This window comes from Triticum urartu, chromosome 4A (genome assembly GCF_056163025.1).
Source record: "Triticum urartu cultivar PI428250 chromosome 4A, HENAU_Tu73, whole genome shotgun sequence".
NCBI classification, from domain to species: Eukaryota; Viridiplantae; Streptophyta; class Magnoliopsida; order Poales; family Poaceae; genus Triticum; species Triticum urartu.
The window spans coordinates 233,931,463-233,951,267 of NC_141876.1; the positions used below are offsets into that span (position 1 = coordinate 233,931,463).

At 47.5% G+C, this 19,805-nt stretch overlaps 1 protein-coding gene across 1 annotated transcript; it reads left to right on the forward strand.

The window, feature by feature from the left end:
* Positions 1-13,177: 13,177 nt before the first annotated feature.
* On the forward strand, positions 13,178-18,274 carry LOC147975463 (uncharacterized). The gene is made up of 3 exons (XM_087520434.1): positions 13,178-13,915; positions 14,012-14,192; positions 18,159-18,274. Exons 1-3 carry the CDS (start codon positions 13,178-13,180, stop codon positions 18,272-18,274), a joined length of 1,035 nt encoding a protein of 344 aa, XP_087376560.1.
* Positions 18,275-19,805: the final 1,531 nt, after the last annotated feature.

Here is a 19,805-nt window from a genome sequence, read left to right on the forward strand (position 1 = left end):
TCCTTGAGGATCTTCCAAGGCGACCACATCTTGAGAACTTTTGAAACTTCTTCACGAGCAGAGCCAGATCATGGCTCAATTCTTCAGGATCACCAAGGCTGCTACCAGAGTCTTCATCTTCGGACTCAGATACTGCCTTGGCCTTCAGTGCACATGTTCTACCATAGCTTGAACCATAGAGATCTCTCTTTTCAGCAAGTTGGAACTCATGAATATTTAGCCTCTCGAGAATATCAGTGGGATCAAGTGACTTGTAATCAGCACGTTCTTGTATCATCAATGCCAGAGTGTCAAATGAGGAATCAAGCGATCTCAGCAATTTCTTCACCACCTCATGGTCGGTGATGTCAGTGGCACCAAGTACTTGAAGCTGATTTGAGATGTCAGTGAGGCGATCGAAGGTTTGTTGAACATTTTCATTGTCGAGTCTTTTGCAGCAGTTGAAGAGATTGCGAAGAACATCAACTCGAGAGTCACGCTGAGTTGAGACTCCTTCATTCACTTTGGACAACCTGTCCCAGATAAGCTTCGCTGTTTCCCAAGCACTCACTCTGCCATACTGTCCTTTGCTCAGATGGCCACATATGATATTCTTCGCTTGAGAGTCGAGTTGCTTGAATCTCTTCACATCAGCAGCATTCAGAGAAGGTGTGACTGAGGGAACACCATTTTCCACAACATACCAAAGATCGTTATCAATTGCTTCAAGATGCATTCGCATCTTATTCTTCCAGTAGGGGTAGTCCGTCCCATCGAAGGTAGGACACCCAGCAGAGACCTTGATCATACCAGCGGTCGACATAACTAAAACTCCAGGCGGTTAAACCAAAATCACACAGAACAAGGGAGTACCAGGCTCTGATACCAATTGAAAGTGCGTTATATCGACTAGAGGGGGGTGAATAGGCGATTTTTATGAAATTCTTCAATGAGGAATTTGCCGGTGAGGAAATTCCTTAGCAATGAACTACTAGCAGCGGAATAAGTACTCAAAAGTAAACATAACAGAATACAAGCATAGTCATCATGATGAAATGAAGACAGGCACAGAGTACAGGAAGCGTAATCACAGGATAACACAGGATGAAGACACACAAACTGAAGAAATTGAACTGAGAAAATTGAGAAAGTCTTCAGTCAAAGTCTTCAAACACATATATGAACAAGCACACAACACAATTATGAGAAAATGAAAGAGTTGAGGAAATAGAACCAGTAAGCTTGGTGAAGACAATGATTTGGTAGACCAGTTCCAACTATTGTCTCAGTTGTACGTCTGGTTGGAGCGGCTGAGTATTTAAACTCGAGGACACACAGTCCCGGACACCCAGTCAAGGACACTTAGTCCAAGACACCCAGTCCTCACCGTATTCTCCTTGAACTAAGGTCACACAGACCTCGTCCAATCACTTGTGGTAAGTCTTCAGGCGACTTCCAAACCTTCACAAACTTGGTCACTTGGCGATCCACAATTCCTCTTGGATGCTCTAGACCATGACGCCTAACCGTCTGGAAGAAGCACAGTCTTCAAAGTTAACAAGCGTCGGATCCACTCAGGATCAATCTCTTTAGTGATGCTCAGTCACTTGGGGTTTGTAGGTGTTTGGGTTTTGGGTTTTTGGTTTTTCCTCACTTGATGATTTTCTCTCAAAGTCCTCAGAGGATGGGTTGCTCTCAAATGACAAGTGCCAGTTTCTCTCGGAGCAGCCAACCAGCTAGTGGTTGTAGGGGGTGGCTATTTATAGCCTAGGGAGCAGCTTGACATGATAAGACATAAATGCCCTTCAATGATATGACCGTTAGGTGGATAGATATTTTGGGACAGCTGGCGCATAGCACAGCAACGGTCGGAATTTTGAGTAGAAAAATCCTCAGGGCTATCATGTTCCTCACTGTGTAGGCAATCTGCACTGGCGAATTCCTAACTCCTCAGTCAGGACAAATTCCTTAGAGACCAGAAGAACTTCGTCTCTGTCATTGAAGAAATTGACTGAATTGTATGAGATTTCCAATGGCTTCACTCGAAGGGATTGGTAGGTGTAGGATTTTGAGTTGAGCATCACATGGAAATTTTTCCTTAGTATTTCCTCGACCCCCTTTAACAGTACGGTGTTTCCTATGACTCAAGAAAGTGAAAAATAAAACTATGAAAACGAAAGTCTTCAAGCTTCATATTCCTCGCATGAATATCAAGTCTTCACGGACACACCAATTTCTTCACTTTCAAAGTCTTCATGAAAGTCTTCAGAAATACCAAAATCTTCAGTCGAAGATATTCATTTTTAGGGGTCGACTTTTCCTGTAAATATCAAACTCCTCATAGACTTATAGACCTGTGTACACTCACAAACGCATTAGTCCCTTAACCTATAAGTCTTCAATACACCAAAATCACTAAGAGGCACTAGATGCACTTACACTCGACCATGTTACGTGTACCTCAAACTGAAGATGCCTGGTCCCAGAGGAGTGATCACTATCTCTGGCAATCGGAAGAAGGCGGAAGAGTGCTTCCAGAAGGGCTCAAAGATTGCTGATGCCCAGATGGCCGTGGTAGAATTGCAAGAATACCAGAAAAATGCAGATCCGAGTGACTTGCTGCGAGCCAAGAAACCAGCCACAGAATCAGCATTCCAGTCCTCTGGTGAAAGAAGTCAATTCACATTCACCCGACAGATCCCAATGCTGCTCTGACTCACATTTCGACCTCACTCGACTCCAAATAGGAAGAAGCGCTCATCCAGTTCCTCCGTGAGAACTGGGACATCTTTGCATGGAAGCCTTCTGACATGCCGGGTGTTCCCAGGGAACTGGCTGAGCATCGTTTGCGAGTCGACCCGAAGGTGAAACCAGTCAAAGAACATCTTCGAAGGTCCGCCGTCCAGAAAAGAAAGGCAATTGGGGAAGAGGTGGCTCGGCTTTTGGCAGCTGAGTTTATCCGAGAGATTTACCACTCTGAGTGGTTATCCAATGTTGTCATGGTCCCAAAGAAAGACGACTCACCTCGCATGTGCATCGATTTCAAGCATATCAATCAGGCCTGCCCGAAAGATCACTTTCCTCTCCTTCGCATTGACCAGATAGTCGACTTGACTGCAGGGTGCGAGCGTTTGTCCTTTTTGGACGCCTACTCCGGGTACCACCAGATCCGTCTGTATGGACCCGATGAAATAAAAACATCTTTTATCACCCCGTTTGGGTGCTTCTGTTATGTCACAATGCCATTCGGTTTGAAGAACGCCGGAGCCACATTCATGCGGATGATTCAGAAGTTCCTGCTCACTCAGATCAGATGGAATGTGGAAGCATACATGGATGACATTGTGGTCAAGTCACGTAAAGGTTCCGACCTACTAACTGACCTTGCTGAAACCTTTGCCAACCTCAGAAGGTATGATATCAAGCTCAATCCATCAAAGTGCACATTTGGAGTTCCAAGCAGAAAGTTACTCGGTTTTCTTGTTTCCGAACGAGGAATCGACGCTAACCCAGAGAAAGTAGGTGCTATACTCCGAATGAAACGCCCTGTGCGTGTGCATGATGTCCAGAAGCTTACTGGTTGCTTGGCCGCCCTGAGTCGATTCATTTCTCGCCTCGGTGAAAAGGCGCTGCCTCTTTACTAACTGATGAAGAAATCGGACAAGTTCGAGTGGACCCCAGAAGCTGATGCAGCGTTTGCAGAGCTAAAAGCCCTGCTTTCCACCCAGCCGGTGCTTGCTGCTCCAATCAGCAAAGAGCCTCTGCTGCTTTATATAGCAGCCACTGGACAAGTCGTCAGTATAGTACTTACGGTCGAGCGAGAAGAGGAAGGAAAAGATTATAAGGTTCAACGCCCAGTTTATTATATTTCTGAAGTCCTGACCCCGTCAAAGCAGAGATATCCTCATTATCAGAAGCTTGTCTATGGGATTTACATGACCATGAAGAAGGTTGCACACTATTTCTCAGATCACTCTGTTACAGTCATCAGCGACGCTCCATTGTCAGAGATTCTGCACAACAGAGATGCAACTAGTCGAGTGGCCAAATGGGCGATTGAACTCCTTCCCCTGGATATCAAGTTTGAGGCAAAGAAAGCTATCAAGTCGCAAGCAATAGCAGATTTCCTCGCCGAGTGGATCGAACGGCAATTGCCGACTCAAGTTCACTCTGAGCACTGGACCATGTTCTTTGAAGGATCCAAGATGTTGAACGGTTCTGGTGCTGGAGTAGTTCTGGTATCCCCCCGAGGAGACAGGCTCAGATATGTCCTCCAGATTCACTTTAATTCCTCCAACAATAAAGCAGAATATGAAGCACTCCTGTATGGGTTGCGCATGGCCATCTCACTCGGTGTCCGTCGCCTCATGGTCTATGGCAACTCAGATTTGGTAGTTAATCAAGTGATGAAGGAGTGGGACGTCAGAAGCCCAGCCATGACTGGTTACTGCAACGCAGTGAGAAAGCTCGACAAGAAGTTTGAGGGGTTAGAACTCCACCACATACCCTGACTGAAAAATCAAGCAGCCGACGATTTGGCAAAGATAGGTTCCAAGAGAGAAGCCATCCCCAGCAATGTGTTTTTGGAGCATATTCACACGCCGACAGTTCAGGAAGATCCTTTTACTGAAGAGCCCCCACAACCTAAGAGCACCACAGATCCGACTGAAGTCGAGGTCCCAGCCGTGGTCGACCTGATCATGGAGGTTATGGCCATTACTCCCGACTGGACGGTGCCCTACATTGCGTACATCCTCAGGAAAGAACTCCCAAAGGATGAAGAAGAGGCTCGACAGATCGTCCGTCGATCCAAGGCTTTTACTATGATAAGAGGGCAGCTGTTCAGGGAAAGCGTGACTGGAGTCGGTCAGAAATGCATAACACCAGAAGAAGGTCGAATGATCCTCAATGACATCCACGGAGGGGACCTGTGGTCATCATGCATCCTCCCGGGCCATCGTGGCTAAAGCATACCGAGCTGGATTCTATTGGCCACGAGCAAATGAAATGGCGAAAGATATCGTCGACAGATGTGAAGGCTGCCAGTTTTACTCCGACATGTCTCACAAGCCAGCGTCTACCCTGAAGACCATCCCCCTCATCTGGCCCTTTGCTGTTTGGGGATTGGATATGGTTGGACCACTGAGAACTGGCAGGAGCGGCTTCACTCATGTGCTCGTTGCAGTCGACAAGTTTACCAAATGGATCGAAGCTAAATATATCAAGAACCTTGATGCTAGCACCGCTGTCAGTTTTATCAGATAATTGACATTCAGATATGGAGTCCCACACAGCATCATCACGGACAACGGGTCGAACTTCGACTCCGATGAATTCAGAACTTTCTGCACCTCTTAGGGCACTCGAGTCGACTATGCTTCGGTCGCTCACCCGCAGCCGAACGGACAAGCAGAAAGAGCTAATGGCCTAATTCTCAAAGGACTGAAACCCCGACTGATGTGTGATCTCAAACACGCAGCAGGCGCTTGGGTTGATGGACTTCCGTCAGTTCTGTGGGGCTTGAGGACAACTCCTAATCGGTCGACCGGACGAACTCCTTTCTTTTTGGTTTACGGAGCCAAAGCTGTTTTGCCAAGTGACCTACTCCACAACGCACCCCGAGTCGAGCTCTTCTCCGAAGAGGAAGCAGAGCAGGCCCGGCAAGATTCAGTCGATCTCTTGGAGGAGGAAAGATAGATGGCCTTGATCCGGTCGACCATTTACCAACAAGATTTGCATCAATTCCACGCCAGAAATGTGAAGGGTTGAGCCTTTCAAGAGGGAGATCTGGTTCTTCGAGTTGACCAACAGAAACCGCACAAGCTCGCCCCGACTTGGGAAGGCCCCTTCATCATCACCAAAGTTCTTCACAATGGAGCATACCATCTTTACAGTATTGAGCATCAGAAAGACGAGCCTTGGAACGCGGAGCTGCTCCGCCCCTTTTATACTTGAGCACTCGTTCGAATAAAATGTAATAAGAAACACCTTTTGTAATTTGTTTATCAAAGACAAGAGCTTACGGTTCTCTTATTCGATTGTGTTGTTCTTATTTACTTCTGAAATCCCCCAGTGGGTGAGCTTAGTCGCGAATCCGTTTCGCCTAAGTTCGAAAGAAAATCCTACCGAGTGGAGAGCAATCCTCCCACTCGGAGGCTTAGCTGCGGTCCAGCACTCGCCTAAGTTCTCTCATTAGGAGGCTTAGCTGCAGTCTGGTACTCGCCTAAGTTTGAAAAAACCCTATCGAGTGGAGAGCAATCCTCCCACTCGGGGGTTTAGCTGCAGTCCAGCACTCGCCTAAGTTCTCTCACTAGGAGACTTAGCTGCAGTCTGGTACTCACCTAAGTTTGAAAAAATCCTACCGAGTGGGGAGCAATCCTCCCACTCGGGGGCTTAGCTGTAGTCCAGTACTCGCATAAGTTCTCTCATTAGGAGGCTTAGCTGCAGTTCAGTACTCGCCTAAGTTTGAAAAAACCCTACCGAGTGGAGAGCAATTCTCCCACTCGGGGGCTTAGCTGCAGTCCAGTACTCGCCTAAGTTCTCTCATTAGGAGGCTTAGCTACAGTCCGGTACTCGCCTAAGTTTGAAAAAACCCTACCAAGTGGAGAGCAATCCTCCCACTCGGGGGCTTAGCTGCAGTCCAGCACTCACCTAAGTTCTCTCATTAGGAGGCTTAGCTGCAGTCCGGTACTCGCCTAAGTTTGAAAAAACCCTATCGAGTGGAGAGCAATCCTCCCACTCGGGGGCTTAGCTGCAGTCCAGCACTCGTCTAAGTTCTCTCATTAGGAGGCTTAGCTGCAGTCCGGTACTCGCCTAAGTTTGAAAAAACCCTACTGAGTGGAGAGCAATCCTCCCACTCGGGGGCTTAGCTGCAGTCCAGTAGTCGCCTAAGTTCTCTCATTAGGAGGCTTAGCTACAGTCTGGTACTCGCCTAAGTTTGAAAAAAAAACCTACCGAGTGGAGAGCAATCCTCCCACTCAGGGGCTTAGCTGTAGTCCAACACTCGCCTAAGTTCTCTCACTAGGAGACTTAGCTGCAGTCCGGTACTCGCCTAAGTTTGAAAAAATCCTACCAAGTGGAGAGCAATCCTCCCACTCTGGGGCTTAGCTGCAGTCCAGTACTCGCCTAAGTTAGAAACATATTCCTATCCACAAGGACAACGAGGTGCAGCTCGACTGCAACCTTCTCCTTCGGAGCTGCGGCACAAATACAACGTCTGCTCCATGCCTATCCGCAAGGACGATGAGGTGCAGGTCGACTGCAACCTTCTCCTTCGGAGCTGCGGCTCAAATACAACGTCTGGTCCATCCCTATCCGCAAGGACGACGACGTGCAGGTCGACTGCAACCTTCTCCTTCGGAGCTGCGGCACAAATACAACGTCCGGTCCATCCCTATCCACAAGGACGACGAGGTGCAGGTCAACTGCAACCTTCTCCTACGGAGCCGCGGCACAAATACAACGTTCGGTCCATCCCTATCCGCAAGGACGACGAGGTGCAGGTCGACTGCAACCTTCTCCTTCGGAGCTACGGCACAAGTACAACGTCCGCTCCATCCCTATCCGTAAGGACACCGAAGCGCGGGTCGATTGGAGCCGCACCTCAGAGCTGCGTCTCCAGCGCAAAGACTATTCCAAGCAGTGAGCAAAGTCCATTCGAGGACAAATACAAGCACATTCGGAAATAAACCAAATTCAAATAAATCCTAAAGGTTCCAAGCAACAAATCAAAAGTACTCGGACATCAAGCCCGAAGGAGTTCAACGGTTACAGCAATCACTCAGCATTCTGAGGCAAATTTAAAGCGTATTCAGGTTTCATGAGTCTGTTCACTCGGCTGGAGGAGGGCTGGCAGGCTCCACGAATGAGTCCAGATCGATCCCATCAGCAATCCGAGTGGCGGCAGCGATGAATGTCTCCATGAAGAACTGGAAGTCGTGCTTTTTGGTGTTAGCGACTTTGCTCGGAGCCAGCTTATCTTCATGAGCCTCCTTGCAATGGACTCACACCAAGGACAACGCAACGTCAGCACCGCACCGGGCAGAGGATTTCTTCCATTCTTGCACTCGGTCAGGGATCTCGTTCAGTCGAGTCATCAAGGATTCCAGGTCATTCTGAAGCGTCGCCCCCGGCAAAGCGATGAGTCGATTCAAGAGACAACCTCCTTCAGGTGTGCGAGGTAGCTTGTGGTGCTGGCGATACGGGACTCCATTCGGAGCACGTTCATCGTAGTTTCGTCACAGACTGGGGAAGCGATAGGGTCCAGACCCGTCTCGACCCTTCCAGTTTCTTCGTCAAAGTCTTGGCAGAGTTCTGCAGCAAAAAGTTAGTCAATCGACCGAGCAAGATCCGATCACAAGCATCAACACAGTCGGATTAAAAGAAATACCTTCCAACGCGAGATAAAGCTTCTTGGTGAGAGTCCTCAGATAAGCTTATGTGTCATTCCTCTTGTGGATTGCAGACTCCAACTTTTCATTCAGGACGACCTTGCCCTTCTTCAGACTGGTTACTTCGCGGTTAGCTTCATTGAGACAAGATTTCAGTTTGTTCACCTCTCTTCCAGCGTTCCAATTGAAGCAAGCTTCTTGTCTGCGAGAGCGGTTTTGTCTTGGGCTGCTATTTGCGCGGTGGCGAGGTCCGAGTCCTTCTCCAGAGCCAACTTCATTTTCTCTGCAAAAGAAGCAATCGAATCAAAGAAGAGATCAAAGAGATATGTTGAAAGCCAGTCGACAATCAGTTACCTTCCATACCAGCGGCCTCGTCTTGAGCTTTTTTCAGATTTTGCTGGGCCAATTCCAAGTCTAGGTTGAGTTGCCTCTGCTTCTCCTCAAGTTCAGCGAACTTGGAAGTAAGAGTACAAGACTTCTGTAGAAGACAAAAGACGGATCAATTGATAAAATCAAAGGTGGTTCACTTCCGAGTGAATAAAACCTAAAGAAGTTCATTTAGACCCCAGCCGACTGCACACAGTCGACTGCGGTCTCGGGGACTACACCCAGTGGGTGCACTTGGCGTGCCCCCACCGGTTCGGATCCTACTCGACCGGCCCGCCGGAGTCGAGTGTAAGAAGTAAAAGAAAAGAAAGAAGAACTCAGACCCCAGTCGACTGCCAGCAGTCGACCGTGGTCTCGGGAACTACACCCAGTGGGTGCACTTAGCGTGCCCCCACCGGTTCTGATCCCACTCGCCCAGACCGAGTGGAAGAGCGTAACTACCAAAAACAACAAAACACCCAGCGGGTGCTCAAATTCAACGCAAACAACAGCAGATTATGCAGAAGAATATTTCTTTTCGAGCAACACTTCCTCACAGAACAAAAACGGTCGGAAAGTCTACTCACCTGGACATTGGCCCGAAGGGCGGCACTGGCGTCGTAGGCAGCCTGGCTGTTCTCGTGCACCGTCTTCACCCGCTCCATCATCATGTCAGCCTGTCGGATGGCTTCCACAGCCGCTTCCGACTGGTTGTCTGGGACGGAGTAGCTGGTGAAAAAGTGTGCAGACGACCCAAGTGCGGCGGCTTGAAGCTCCGTGGTGTGGAGTTGGACAGTTGAAGGAATCACAGGTGCAATCGACGGTGCGGGATGCCCACTCGATAAGGGTGCAGCGAACGTCACAGAGGCCCTGCCCGCGTCTTCAGCTTGACGGACGGGAGGTGTTGTAGTTGGTTCTTGCTGAGCCATCCTGCCAGCTGCTACCTTCTTGCTCTTCCTGGGCTTAAGAGCCACATCTTCATCGTCATCTGGAAGATCAATGATGTTGGGTGGAGCTGCAAGGCAGATCATTCGACCCCAAGTGAACCACTCGAACGCAGTCAACCAAAGAATCAGGAACAAAATCACAAGACTTTATACCTGGGTTGGAGGTTACCGCATCTTCCATTTCCTTGTCCCGGTATTGGAAAGAAGAGGTTCCTGACGTAGCAGCACTGCAAAGACCCGTATTCAATCGGTTATGTCTGGTTAATCGAGTCGACGAAAAAGACAAGTCAGATGATTACCCAGAGATAGTAGGAACGGTCACTTTGATCCTGGGCAAAGCTTTTGGCAGTTTGGAAGAGGTGGCTTTCGGCGCTGGAGGCGCTGGAGGCGGTGCAACTTTGGATTGCTTTGCAGCCTTCTCAGTCGGCGTTGGGGAAGACGTCCTGGGGCGCTTCGACGACTGCCCAATCAGCGCGGCCACCAAGTCCGGAGCGCTTGCCGGGTCGTGAGCGTGCTTGGATCTCCTCTCCCTGTGAGGAGGCGAGTCGACTTCTTCGTCATCAGTCGATTCATCGCTCTCCTCGTCCTCATCGGCTTCTGAATGCTCCTCGCCGCTCTCGCCCCCGCTCCCTTCTTCCTCAGCATCTTGGTCTTTCACTCCGTTGGGCATTGAGTACATGTCGATGAGGTCCTGAAAGGATAACGATCAAAGGAAATTCAGTCGACCACAAACAAGACATCACACGGTGAATCGGAAAGATACTTGATAAAACAGAAATATACCTGCTCCTGCTGGTGCGAGTTGTCGAATGGAATCACCCTCCTAGACCCCCAGGGGTTGTCTTTGTTGCCGGTGATTCCCTTCAACCACTTCTCCAAGATATCCTCGCTGACATCCTCTGGGTGGATCTGAGTGGAATCCTCGAGCCCAGAGTACATCCACATCGGATGATCACGTGCCTGAAGAGGTTGGATGCGTCGACCGAGAAAGACCTCCAGCAGGTCCATCCCGGTCACTCCGTTGCGGACAAGCTGGACGACCCGCTCGACCAGCACTTTGACATGCGCCTTCTCTTCTGGAACTACCTTCAGGGGGGCGGGCTTCTCCACTCGAGCCAAGGAAAAGGGAGGAAGTCTAGTCGACTGACCCGGGGTCGGCTGATCCTTACAGTAGAACCAAGTCGACTTCCAGCCCCGAACCGAGTCAGGAAGAATCATGGCTGGGAAAGTACTCTTGCTCCTCATCTGGATCCCCAGACCCCCGCACATCTGGATCACTTGTGTCTTCTCGTCACTCAACTTGGCCTTTTTGACCGACTGGGAGCGGCAGGTGAATATGTGTTTGAAAAGACCCCAGTGCGGTCGACAGCCCAAGAAGTTTTCACGCATCGACACGAAAGCGGCCAGATAGACTATGGTGTTTGGAGTGAAATGGTGGAGTTGAGCCCCAAAGAAGTTCAAAAAACCCCGGAAGAAAGGATGGGGAGGCAGTGAGAATCCGCGATCTACGTGGGTGGCAAGGAGAACGCACTCACCCTTCCTTGGCTGCGGCTCTGTTTTGTTCCCCGGGAGCCATGCCGACTTGTGGGGGATCAGTCCCCCCTCCACCAGGTCGTCGAGGTCGTCTTGGGTGATTGCCGAGTGGATCCAATCGCCCTGGATCCAACCCGCTGGCAGGCCAGATCTCGACGACGATCCGCCCCGGCTGGTCCGCTTGCCCTTGGCCTTCATGGTCGCCTTCTTCGCGCGTTCCAGCGCCACCATCCTCTCCTTCCCCATGGCGACGGGTCAAGCTCGAGAAAAGGTCCGGCGACGAGGGCGGAAGCGAGCGTGGCAGAGAGATTGGGATAAGAAGAAGAAGAAGAAGAAGAAGAGAGAATGGGAGCGCGCGGAGCAGCGGCCTGGTCCGGGGCCTTTTATAAGGCCTTTCACCAAGTGGCTGACTAGTGGACCCAGATGATCTAAACAAATCCCGCAACAGTCGCGCGCGCAGTACGTGGCAAAAAAGGTGGCGCGGGGATCCAGGAGACTTGCCTAATCCGTCCCGATAACCTCGGTTCCGCCCGTCTGGCGCACTTCCCAAAATTCGAATCCCGCGAGATCCGCGAAGAGCAGAACAACCTGTCAGACTGAAGACAAACATCCTCCACATCGTCATTCGGAATTCTACCGTGAAAATTCACTCGACAAAAACCAAGAATGGACTACGGCGACTGAGAAAGGAGTCGACGTCATCACCTCAACTCATTGTTCCAGAAAAGGATATACTCATAGCACAAAGAATGGGTCAGAAGTGTTCCCAACTCCTTCCCCACTCAAACCCTGATCCATTCGGGGGCTAATGATGAAGCTATGTACCTAGGGTAGGGTCATGGATCTGTCCGACATACCCTCCCCAAGGACATCTCTACAAAGAATCAGAAGCAGTCGAAGAGAAACCATCGTCCACTCGACCATGAAGATGTGCTCACTCGACCACCTTGAAGACACTCGACTACCTTGAAGACACTCGACCACCAGAAGATGAGAAACTCTCCACTCTGCAACGGTCAAGACTTAAACCATAGCTTTATGGGCATTTATAGCACTTTACTGCAGACGTTACCAGTAACGCCCCTCCTTTATGAACACTGAACCCTGTGTAACGGAGGGGAGCTGGATTCCTGGCGCACTCTATATAAGCCACCCCCCTCCTCTGGGACAAGGGTTCGCACTTTCTGTAATTCACACACTTATATTCAGTCGACCGCCTCAGGGCTCCGAGACGTAGGGCTGTTACTTCCTCCGAGAAGGGCCTGAACTCGTAAACTCGTGTGTACAACTCCTCCATAGCTAGGATCTTGCCTCTACATTCCTACCCCCCTATTCTACTGTCAGTCTTAGGACCACGACACAACTGTCGTCCTCTTTTCTGTTTTTTTTCTTCCTTTGTTCTCTCGGCTGCACGCCCAACAGAACGTTGCCATTACATGCTAAGTCTCCGCACGATCCTATTCACCCGTGCCATCCCACGGAGGATCGCCAGGAGGCTGACCAACTCATCTATGACTCGATCTAATCCTGTGTGTGCACACACACGTGACAGGTCCTAGTTATTTGCTACATGACGGTGCCGGGGTGCAGACGCAGGCACTGTTGGGCTCGGGCGGCGCCAGTGCGGATCAGCGCACTCATCCACCACAGCAGCAGCCTCATGGAAAGCAAAATCAGGTGCACACTACTAAGAATCTTGACCTATGTCCAATCTGCAAGTCTCCTGAACGTCCTCCTGCACGCTGCCCTCAAGCTTTCTGTGAGCATTGCAATAAACTAGGTCATCTTGCCTCTGTCTGCGTCGAGTTTCTGCTATGGGAATGCATTGCTCCTATGTGTGCCTTTCAGTCTAAAGGGCAGGGTTTCTATTTCATACATGATTCGTGTACTGCTAGTCAGGTTAAGGAGAGGGCCAATAGCATCGTTGTTACTATTATAGAAGGGGAAACATCGACCCGTCAAATGGAGCTTGATCTTAGTGACTACTTGGCTACTGGCTGGCGTTGCTCTGCTCATGCCATTGGCCCTAGAGTTTTCGTTGTTAGATTTCCTAATCCCAGTGTTGTAGCTCAAATCTGCTATGTGGGCAAAGTCACTCTCAAAACAAGTGGTGCGGTGATACACGCCACACAGTGGTCATCTACTGTGGGGGCCAAGGGGGTTATGGAGGTGGCCTGGGTGAAAGTCAGTAATGTTCCTCTGGACAAGAGAAGTGAAAGAAATCTAGCCTATATTACATCTTTAGTTGGTGTTCCACTTGAGATTGACGGTGCTACCTTGCATCACCCAAGTTCAGTTCGGGTTAAAATGGGATGCAGGAATGTGAATGAAATCCCTGTCATTGCTGAGGCTGTCCTTGGAGGTCATTTCTATGACTTCTTCTATGAAGTAGAACAGGTTTTGATTAGGGATCCTGACAGAGAAAAAAAATTAGTTGAGATTGCTCAGAAACCTGAACAAAATATGGGGAAAGATGGTCCTATTCAGACGGCTCCTGGAGCTAAGATGGTCAGTATCTCTCCCGGACCTGGGCTAGCTCCTTCCACGTCCAAGGGAGAGAAACGGGACATCATTCGGGAGTCGCAGGAAAGCGTTGAGTCTGATGATTCCTTACATACCACTTTGTTGATTGATACGATGGCCCAAGAACAGGACATGGGGGAGGATGGTGTAAGTAACCTTGGAAATGAAAAAGAATCTGTTCCTCATATATTCAAGAGTAGCCTAAATTTATACTCTGATGTTGTGAGATCATGTTCACGGGTGAATGAGGTGAATGAATACAAACAAAGCAAGTTGGGTGGGGGCAGTACATACAGAGTTGAGCTACCTGACGAAGCGGGGGAGGATGAGGTGATTCCTACTCCTCCTCTTGTCACCGAAGAAAATCTGCGCTTCAGCTTGCGTAATGTGCAGAACAAAGCGGAAAGGATGGACGACAAGGCTATGGCAGCAATGAAGAAGAGAAACCTAGAAGGTAATCACAATAGTCCCAACTCCTTTGATAAGCTATCTAATCCTGAATTAATTCTTAGAGCGGTTAAAATGGGAGTAAATATTCCTGATACAGATTTTGCTTGCATTGATGTGCTTAGAGAACTTGAAAAATATTGCAATAATGACACTCAGGAGGAAAAGAAAGAGGATGGAAAGAATATGGAGAATCCTATGATATTAACTAATGCCAAAGGGGACCAAACTCCCCTTAGTTTGAGATGGGGTGATGAAAACAATATAGATGAGGAGAATTTCACAATGGTTAAATCTAAAAAGAAAAGAGATAGAAAAGTCAATGTGGTTATATCCAAACCTGTGACCAGAAGTCAAAAAAATCATGCCTCCTTGCTAGATAAAAAGGGCAATCCTACTCTGCCTCCTAGTAGGATTACCAGAAGAGGGAAAAACAACACCTTAATATGAATGGTATTTTCTGGAATTGCATAGGAGCAGGGAAGAAAGGGATGTCTACCTGCTTCTCTGACCTAATGAGAGATCATTCCCTAGATTTTATAGGCCTTCAGGAAACTATGAAGAAAAAGTTCTCCCATAAGTCTTTAAGAAAGATGGACCCTTTCGATAGATATAATTGGAACTGGACTCCTTCTATTGGCAAATCTGGCGGTATCCTTTGTGGCATCAAGAAAGAAACTCCTGGATACCTGGTAACTTCCTTCTTCAAGCTAACATGTACAATGTTAAACATAAGAGTATGTGGACCCTTGTAGTGGTTTATGGAGTGGCCCAAGATGATAGAAAAGAGGAATTCCTTAATGAATTAGCTTATACTTGCTCCCAGATTCATGTCCCCTATATAGTGGGTGGAGATTTCAATATCCTCCGCAGCAGTGAGGAGAAAAATAAAAATATGACACACTTTCACTACACTAACAGATTTAATGATGTCATACAATCCCTGAATTTAAGAGAAATACATATGGGAGGGGGTAAATACACATGGTCCAATAAACAGAAACATCCTACTTTGGAGAAATTAGACAAAGTCCGCATGAGTTTCGAGTGGGAAGAGCTATTCCCATTGGTATATGTCCGTAAATTGGTAAGAGATACTTCGGACCACAATCCCTTGCTTCTGGCCACTGATGTTGTGAAAACCAACCCCTCCCATGATCGAGAGTTCAGATTTGAACTAAGCTGGCTTAAAAATGAACATTTTTATATCAAACCAAAAAAGATTTGGGAACAGCCTGTAAAGTCTGAAGATCCCATCGACATCTTAAACATAAAGCTAAAGCGTATCAAAAAATATTTCAAAGGATGGGGGGCTCACTCCTTTGGGCATGCTAGGAAAAGGAAAAGGTACATTAAAGAAGAACTAGAGAGAATAGAAAATATGGAAGAAAGTGGCCCCCTTGGTCCAGAAATTTATGAAGAGAGAACTGCCTTGTGTGCAGAATTAAATGAGCTCCTGATTACGGAAGAGTTGTTTTGGTTACAACACTCCAAGGAGCATTGGTCGCTCAAAGGAGATCGAAACACAGCCTTCTACCATAGAGTTGCAAATGGGAGGAAGAAGAAAAATACTATTCACTCATTCACTGCGGGGGAGGTGGTGATTGAGGGTACACAGAACCTATTAGAACACGCAACCTCGTTCTACAAAGAACTTTTTGGCCCTGCTAGGGGCAACATGTTTCACTTATCTGCTGATACGTGGTCGGAGGAGGAAAAACTTAGTGAGGAGGATAACATCTTGCTCACTCGTGAATTCACAGAGGAGGAGGTGAAGAGAGCTTTGTTCGGGATGGGATGCAACCGAGCACCAGGGCCGAATAACATCCCAGCGGAATTCTATATGCACTATTGGGAGTTTGTGAAAAAAGATATCATGCACTTGTTCAAAGCTTTTCATTCGAACAAGTTAGACATAGCTCGTCTGAACTATGGCATTATTACACTAATTCCCAAGATGAAAGGAGCAAAGAAAATACAGGAGTATCGTCCAATATGTCTTCTGAGAATATAAGCTTATCACCAAGGTCTTAGATAACCGGGTGGCAATATTTGCTGATATTCTGATCAGTAAGCACCAGAATGCATTTATCAAGCATAGAAATATCATGGACGGGATCCTCACTTTGCATGAAATACTTCATCATACTCATCATAAGAAAAAAAAGTGAGGGTGATCTTGAAATTAGATTTCGAGAAAGCCTATGATAAAATCAATTGGGAATTCCTCCTAGATTGTCACCGCGACCGAGGGTTTGGTGCAACCTGGTGCGGCTGGATCAAAAACATCATATACAATGGTACTGTTAGCGTCAAGTTGAATAACGAAAGAGGACCTTATTTTCAGAGCCACAAGGGGGTGCGCCAGGGCGATCCCCACTCCGCTTTTCTTTTCAACCTAGCTGTTGAAGCGTTGTCTAAGATGATCTGTAATGCTCAAAAAGAGAAACTTATCACGGGGTTGGCTCCGGATCTTGTTAAAGATGGGGTGGCCATTTTCCAATATGCTGATGACACAGTCAGCTGCCTCGAGCATGATGAAAAAGTAGCTGTGAACCTGAAACTGTTACTATATATCTTCGAACTTATGTCTGGACTAAAGATAAACTTCTTGAAAAGTGAAACCTTGTGTGTGGGAGGGCATGACGATACAGTGGCCTTTTATGCAGATTTGTTTAACTGTCAGATTGGTCATTTCCCTATGAAGTATTTGGGAGTGCCGGTCAGCTATTCCACTCTTCACAACCTGCACTGGAATTTTGCTGATGATAGATTTCTTCAATGCTGTGAAACTTGGATAGGCAACGCGGCCTCCTCCGGAGGAAGATTAATCCTCCTTAACTCCTCTCCTACTAGTATCATTTATTTCTATATGTCCATGTTTCTTCTTCCTAAGATGGTCATTGAGAAGCTGGATAAGCATCGTAAACGTTTTTTCTGGCAAGAACATGAGGGACGCAAGAGATACCACTTAGTTAAATGGTCCAGAATGTGTAGATCTAAAAGCAAAGGAGGCCTGGGAGTAAAAGATCTCCGTAAACAGAATATTAGCCTTCTCACCAAATGGTGGTGGAAGCTAGAAACACAACAAGGGTTGTGGGAAGAGGTGATCCGGGCAAAATATATGAAAAAAGACACGGTGACCTCTATCAAAAGCAAATTTAGTGACTCCCCTATGTGGAAGGCAATCATGAAGGTAACCTAGCAGGTAGGAAAGTAGTACTGAATTCGGGCAATCTTGCTAGGGTATGGAAAGATCCCTTGAATCAAGAGATCTCTATGGATCAGAAATATCCTATGCTATATAGCATTTGCAATAAGCAAGAAATCATGGTGGAGAAATTTAGAAATGGTGTGGGGGATGATTTCTTCCGAAGGCAACTACACACGCCGCTGTTAGATCAATGGAACGAGCTTAAAGCTACAATTGACTCCTCGGTGTTGTCCAAGGAACCTGATCAGGTTATTTGGACTCTGGGTAAGAAGAAAAAATTTACGACCAGGTCGGTCTACGATCACCTGGAAAGAAACTTGTCAGGGTGTAATTATAGGTGGATTTGGCAAACAAAAATCCCCTTAAAGATCCAAATATTCCTGTGGCAAGTCTTCCAGGACGCTATCCTGACTAGGGACGTCATGAGCAAAAGACATTGGGCAGGCAACCCCAGATGATCCTTCTGCATGGAAAGAGAGACGTCGACGCATTTATTTTTCACTTGTCCTGTGGCCAGGGTAATCTGGAGGACGATGGGGTGCGTTCTTGGCACGGACAAGTGCCCGAAAAATATATGGCAATACTTCTCTTGGTGCTATGTCTTCCTCCCAGATGGGGAAAAAATTTATACATTTGGGCTTGCGGCCATCTGCTGGGCAATTTGGAACTGTCGCAATCAGGCTACCTTCGAGGGGAAAAAGTTACAGACTCCTTTCGCAGCAATTTACTCTGCATGTGGTTTCATGTCTTATTGGGCAGGTATGATGACTGGAGAAGATCGGGAGGCGATGGAGAGGGGGGCCAAGATGCTCAGGGCCAACGCATCAAACATGATGAGGATCTGCGCGGCCTCAGGCGAGAGGGCACAAGACTGATCTGACAGGACGTGGTCAGCAAAATATGGGTCGCGAGGATGTGGAGCTGATAGTCTTGGGGTCCTTCGTCATGCTTATATTAGTTACTTGCTTATATTAGTTAATTTCTGTCGCCTGCTCCTGTGTGAACTTGTGGTGTCGCTCCTGCGTGAGCCTTTTGGTATCCTAAACTTGTTGAACTCTTTTGGTTTAGGTCTAGATTGCGTTTTTGGGTGTCCTTGGGTTTTCGCCCCATGATAAGCTGCTCAATGACGGGTGCTTATAGTGGGTTTCCCAAGGATGCTCTGAACTCGCTTTCCCCTTTCCAGTTTCCTTGGTAGCTTCAGTTTCGGAACTCTGTATTTCCGTTATGTCAAAGTAATGGAAAGGTGTTATGCCCGGTTCAAAAAAAGTTATTTGCTACATGCAAACTAATTAAATGGAAAGCCAATGCATGCACGTACAAACACATGCATGTACAAACTAGTCTATACTGAACTAATGCATGGAGCTAAAGTCTAATGCAACATTTGGCAGACGTTGTAACAAGATTAGCACCAACAAGATTCGCTTATGTATGTTATGTGTGGTTAGCCAGATTCATGGCTTCACGCATTAATTGAGTGCTCATCCTCACCATCTGTTCGGACGTTGCCAATTGAAGATATTGTTGAGCATATGATAATGGCCAGGGAAGAAAATGGAAAGTTATGGTTGTTCACAATGCATGACTTCTATCACATGTGAGACTTCACGAACATGGCCGTGACATTGCGGGCGATTTGGCACGCCCGATCGAAAATCAGTTTATGAACATGTGTTCCAGACCCCCATGTCAACACACTTGTTCATCAAAACGCTTCATTAAGTACAGAGCTTGATGCTCTTGCTCCAAAAGCGGCACCCAACGCTTTATTTTTTCTGAAGAGGGGAAGCTCCCCAGCCTCTACATCAAAACGATGCATACCGCCAACTTAATTAAAAAAATAAATAGGTTTAACACAAGTCTTAAGGTCTCAAACAAAAGAATAAAAATGCTCACAAAGAGCAGAAAAATGAAAATAAACGTAAAGCCACAACCGGCTGACACAAAAAAGATAGGAAAACTAATTGTCTATCCTATTACATGACCATCATTTAAAACGGTTGAAAATAGTCCGTGCTATCATCTCCCATTGGATAGATTCAGTAACCAAATACTTCCTGGCTTCCGTCAGAGTGAGTAGCACCCAACGTTACATTGCAGAGCTTGATGCTCTTGCTCCAAAAGCGGTAAACAAAGCTTCATTGCATAGCTTGATGCTCTTGCTCCAAAAGCGGCACCCAGATTTCCGGGACCGACACAACCCTGAGTCTGTCCACCTCCGGGTATATTTAAATTCAACGTAGATGGAGCTACATCTACGCATGGAGACCCTGGAGCGGTTGCAGCTGTTTGCCGGAATGATAAGGAAAATTTATGGGATTATCTTTTTTTTAGGAACCGGCAGGAGCACTGTCTTTTTCTTTATAGAAGGGAAGGAGCAGAAAAGCGCAATTTACAGAGGGGCGA

What these genes read in the sequence shown, in the direction of transcription:
- LOC147975463 (XM_087520434.1), top strand. Translation starts at nt 13,178, where the DNA reads ATGGAGCTTGATCTTAGTGACTACTTGGCTACTGGCTGGCGTTGCTCT. An exon ending in TTGGAAATGAAAAAGAATCT is followed by an intron (nt 13,916 to 14,011) that starts GTTCCTCATATA and finishes AAACAAAGCAAG; the next exon opens with TTGGGTGGGGGCAGTACATA. An exon ending in GAAGAAGAGAAACCTAGAAG is followed by an intron (nt 14,193 to 18,158) that starts GTAATCACAATA and finishes CTTATTGGGCAG; the next exon opens with GTATGATGACTGGAGAAGAT.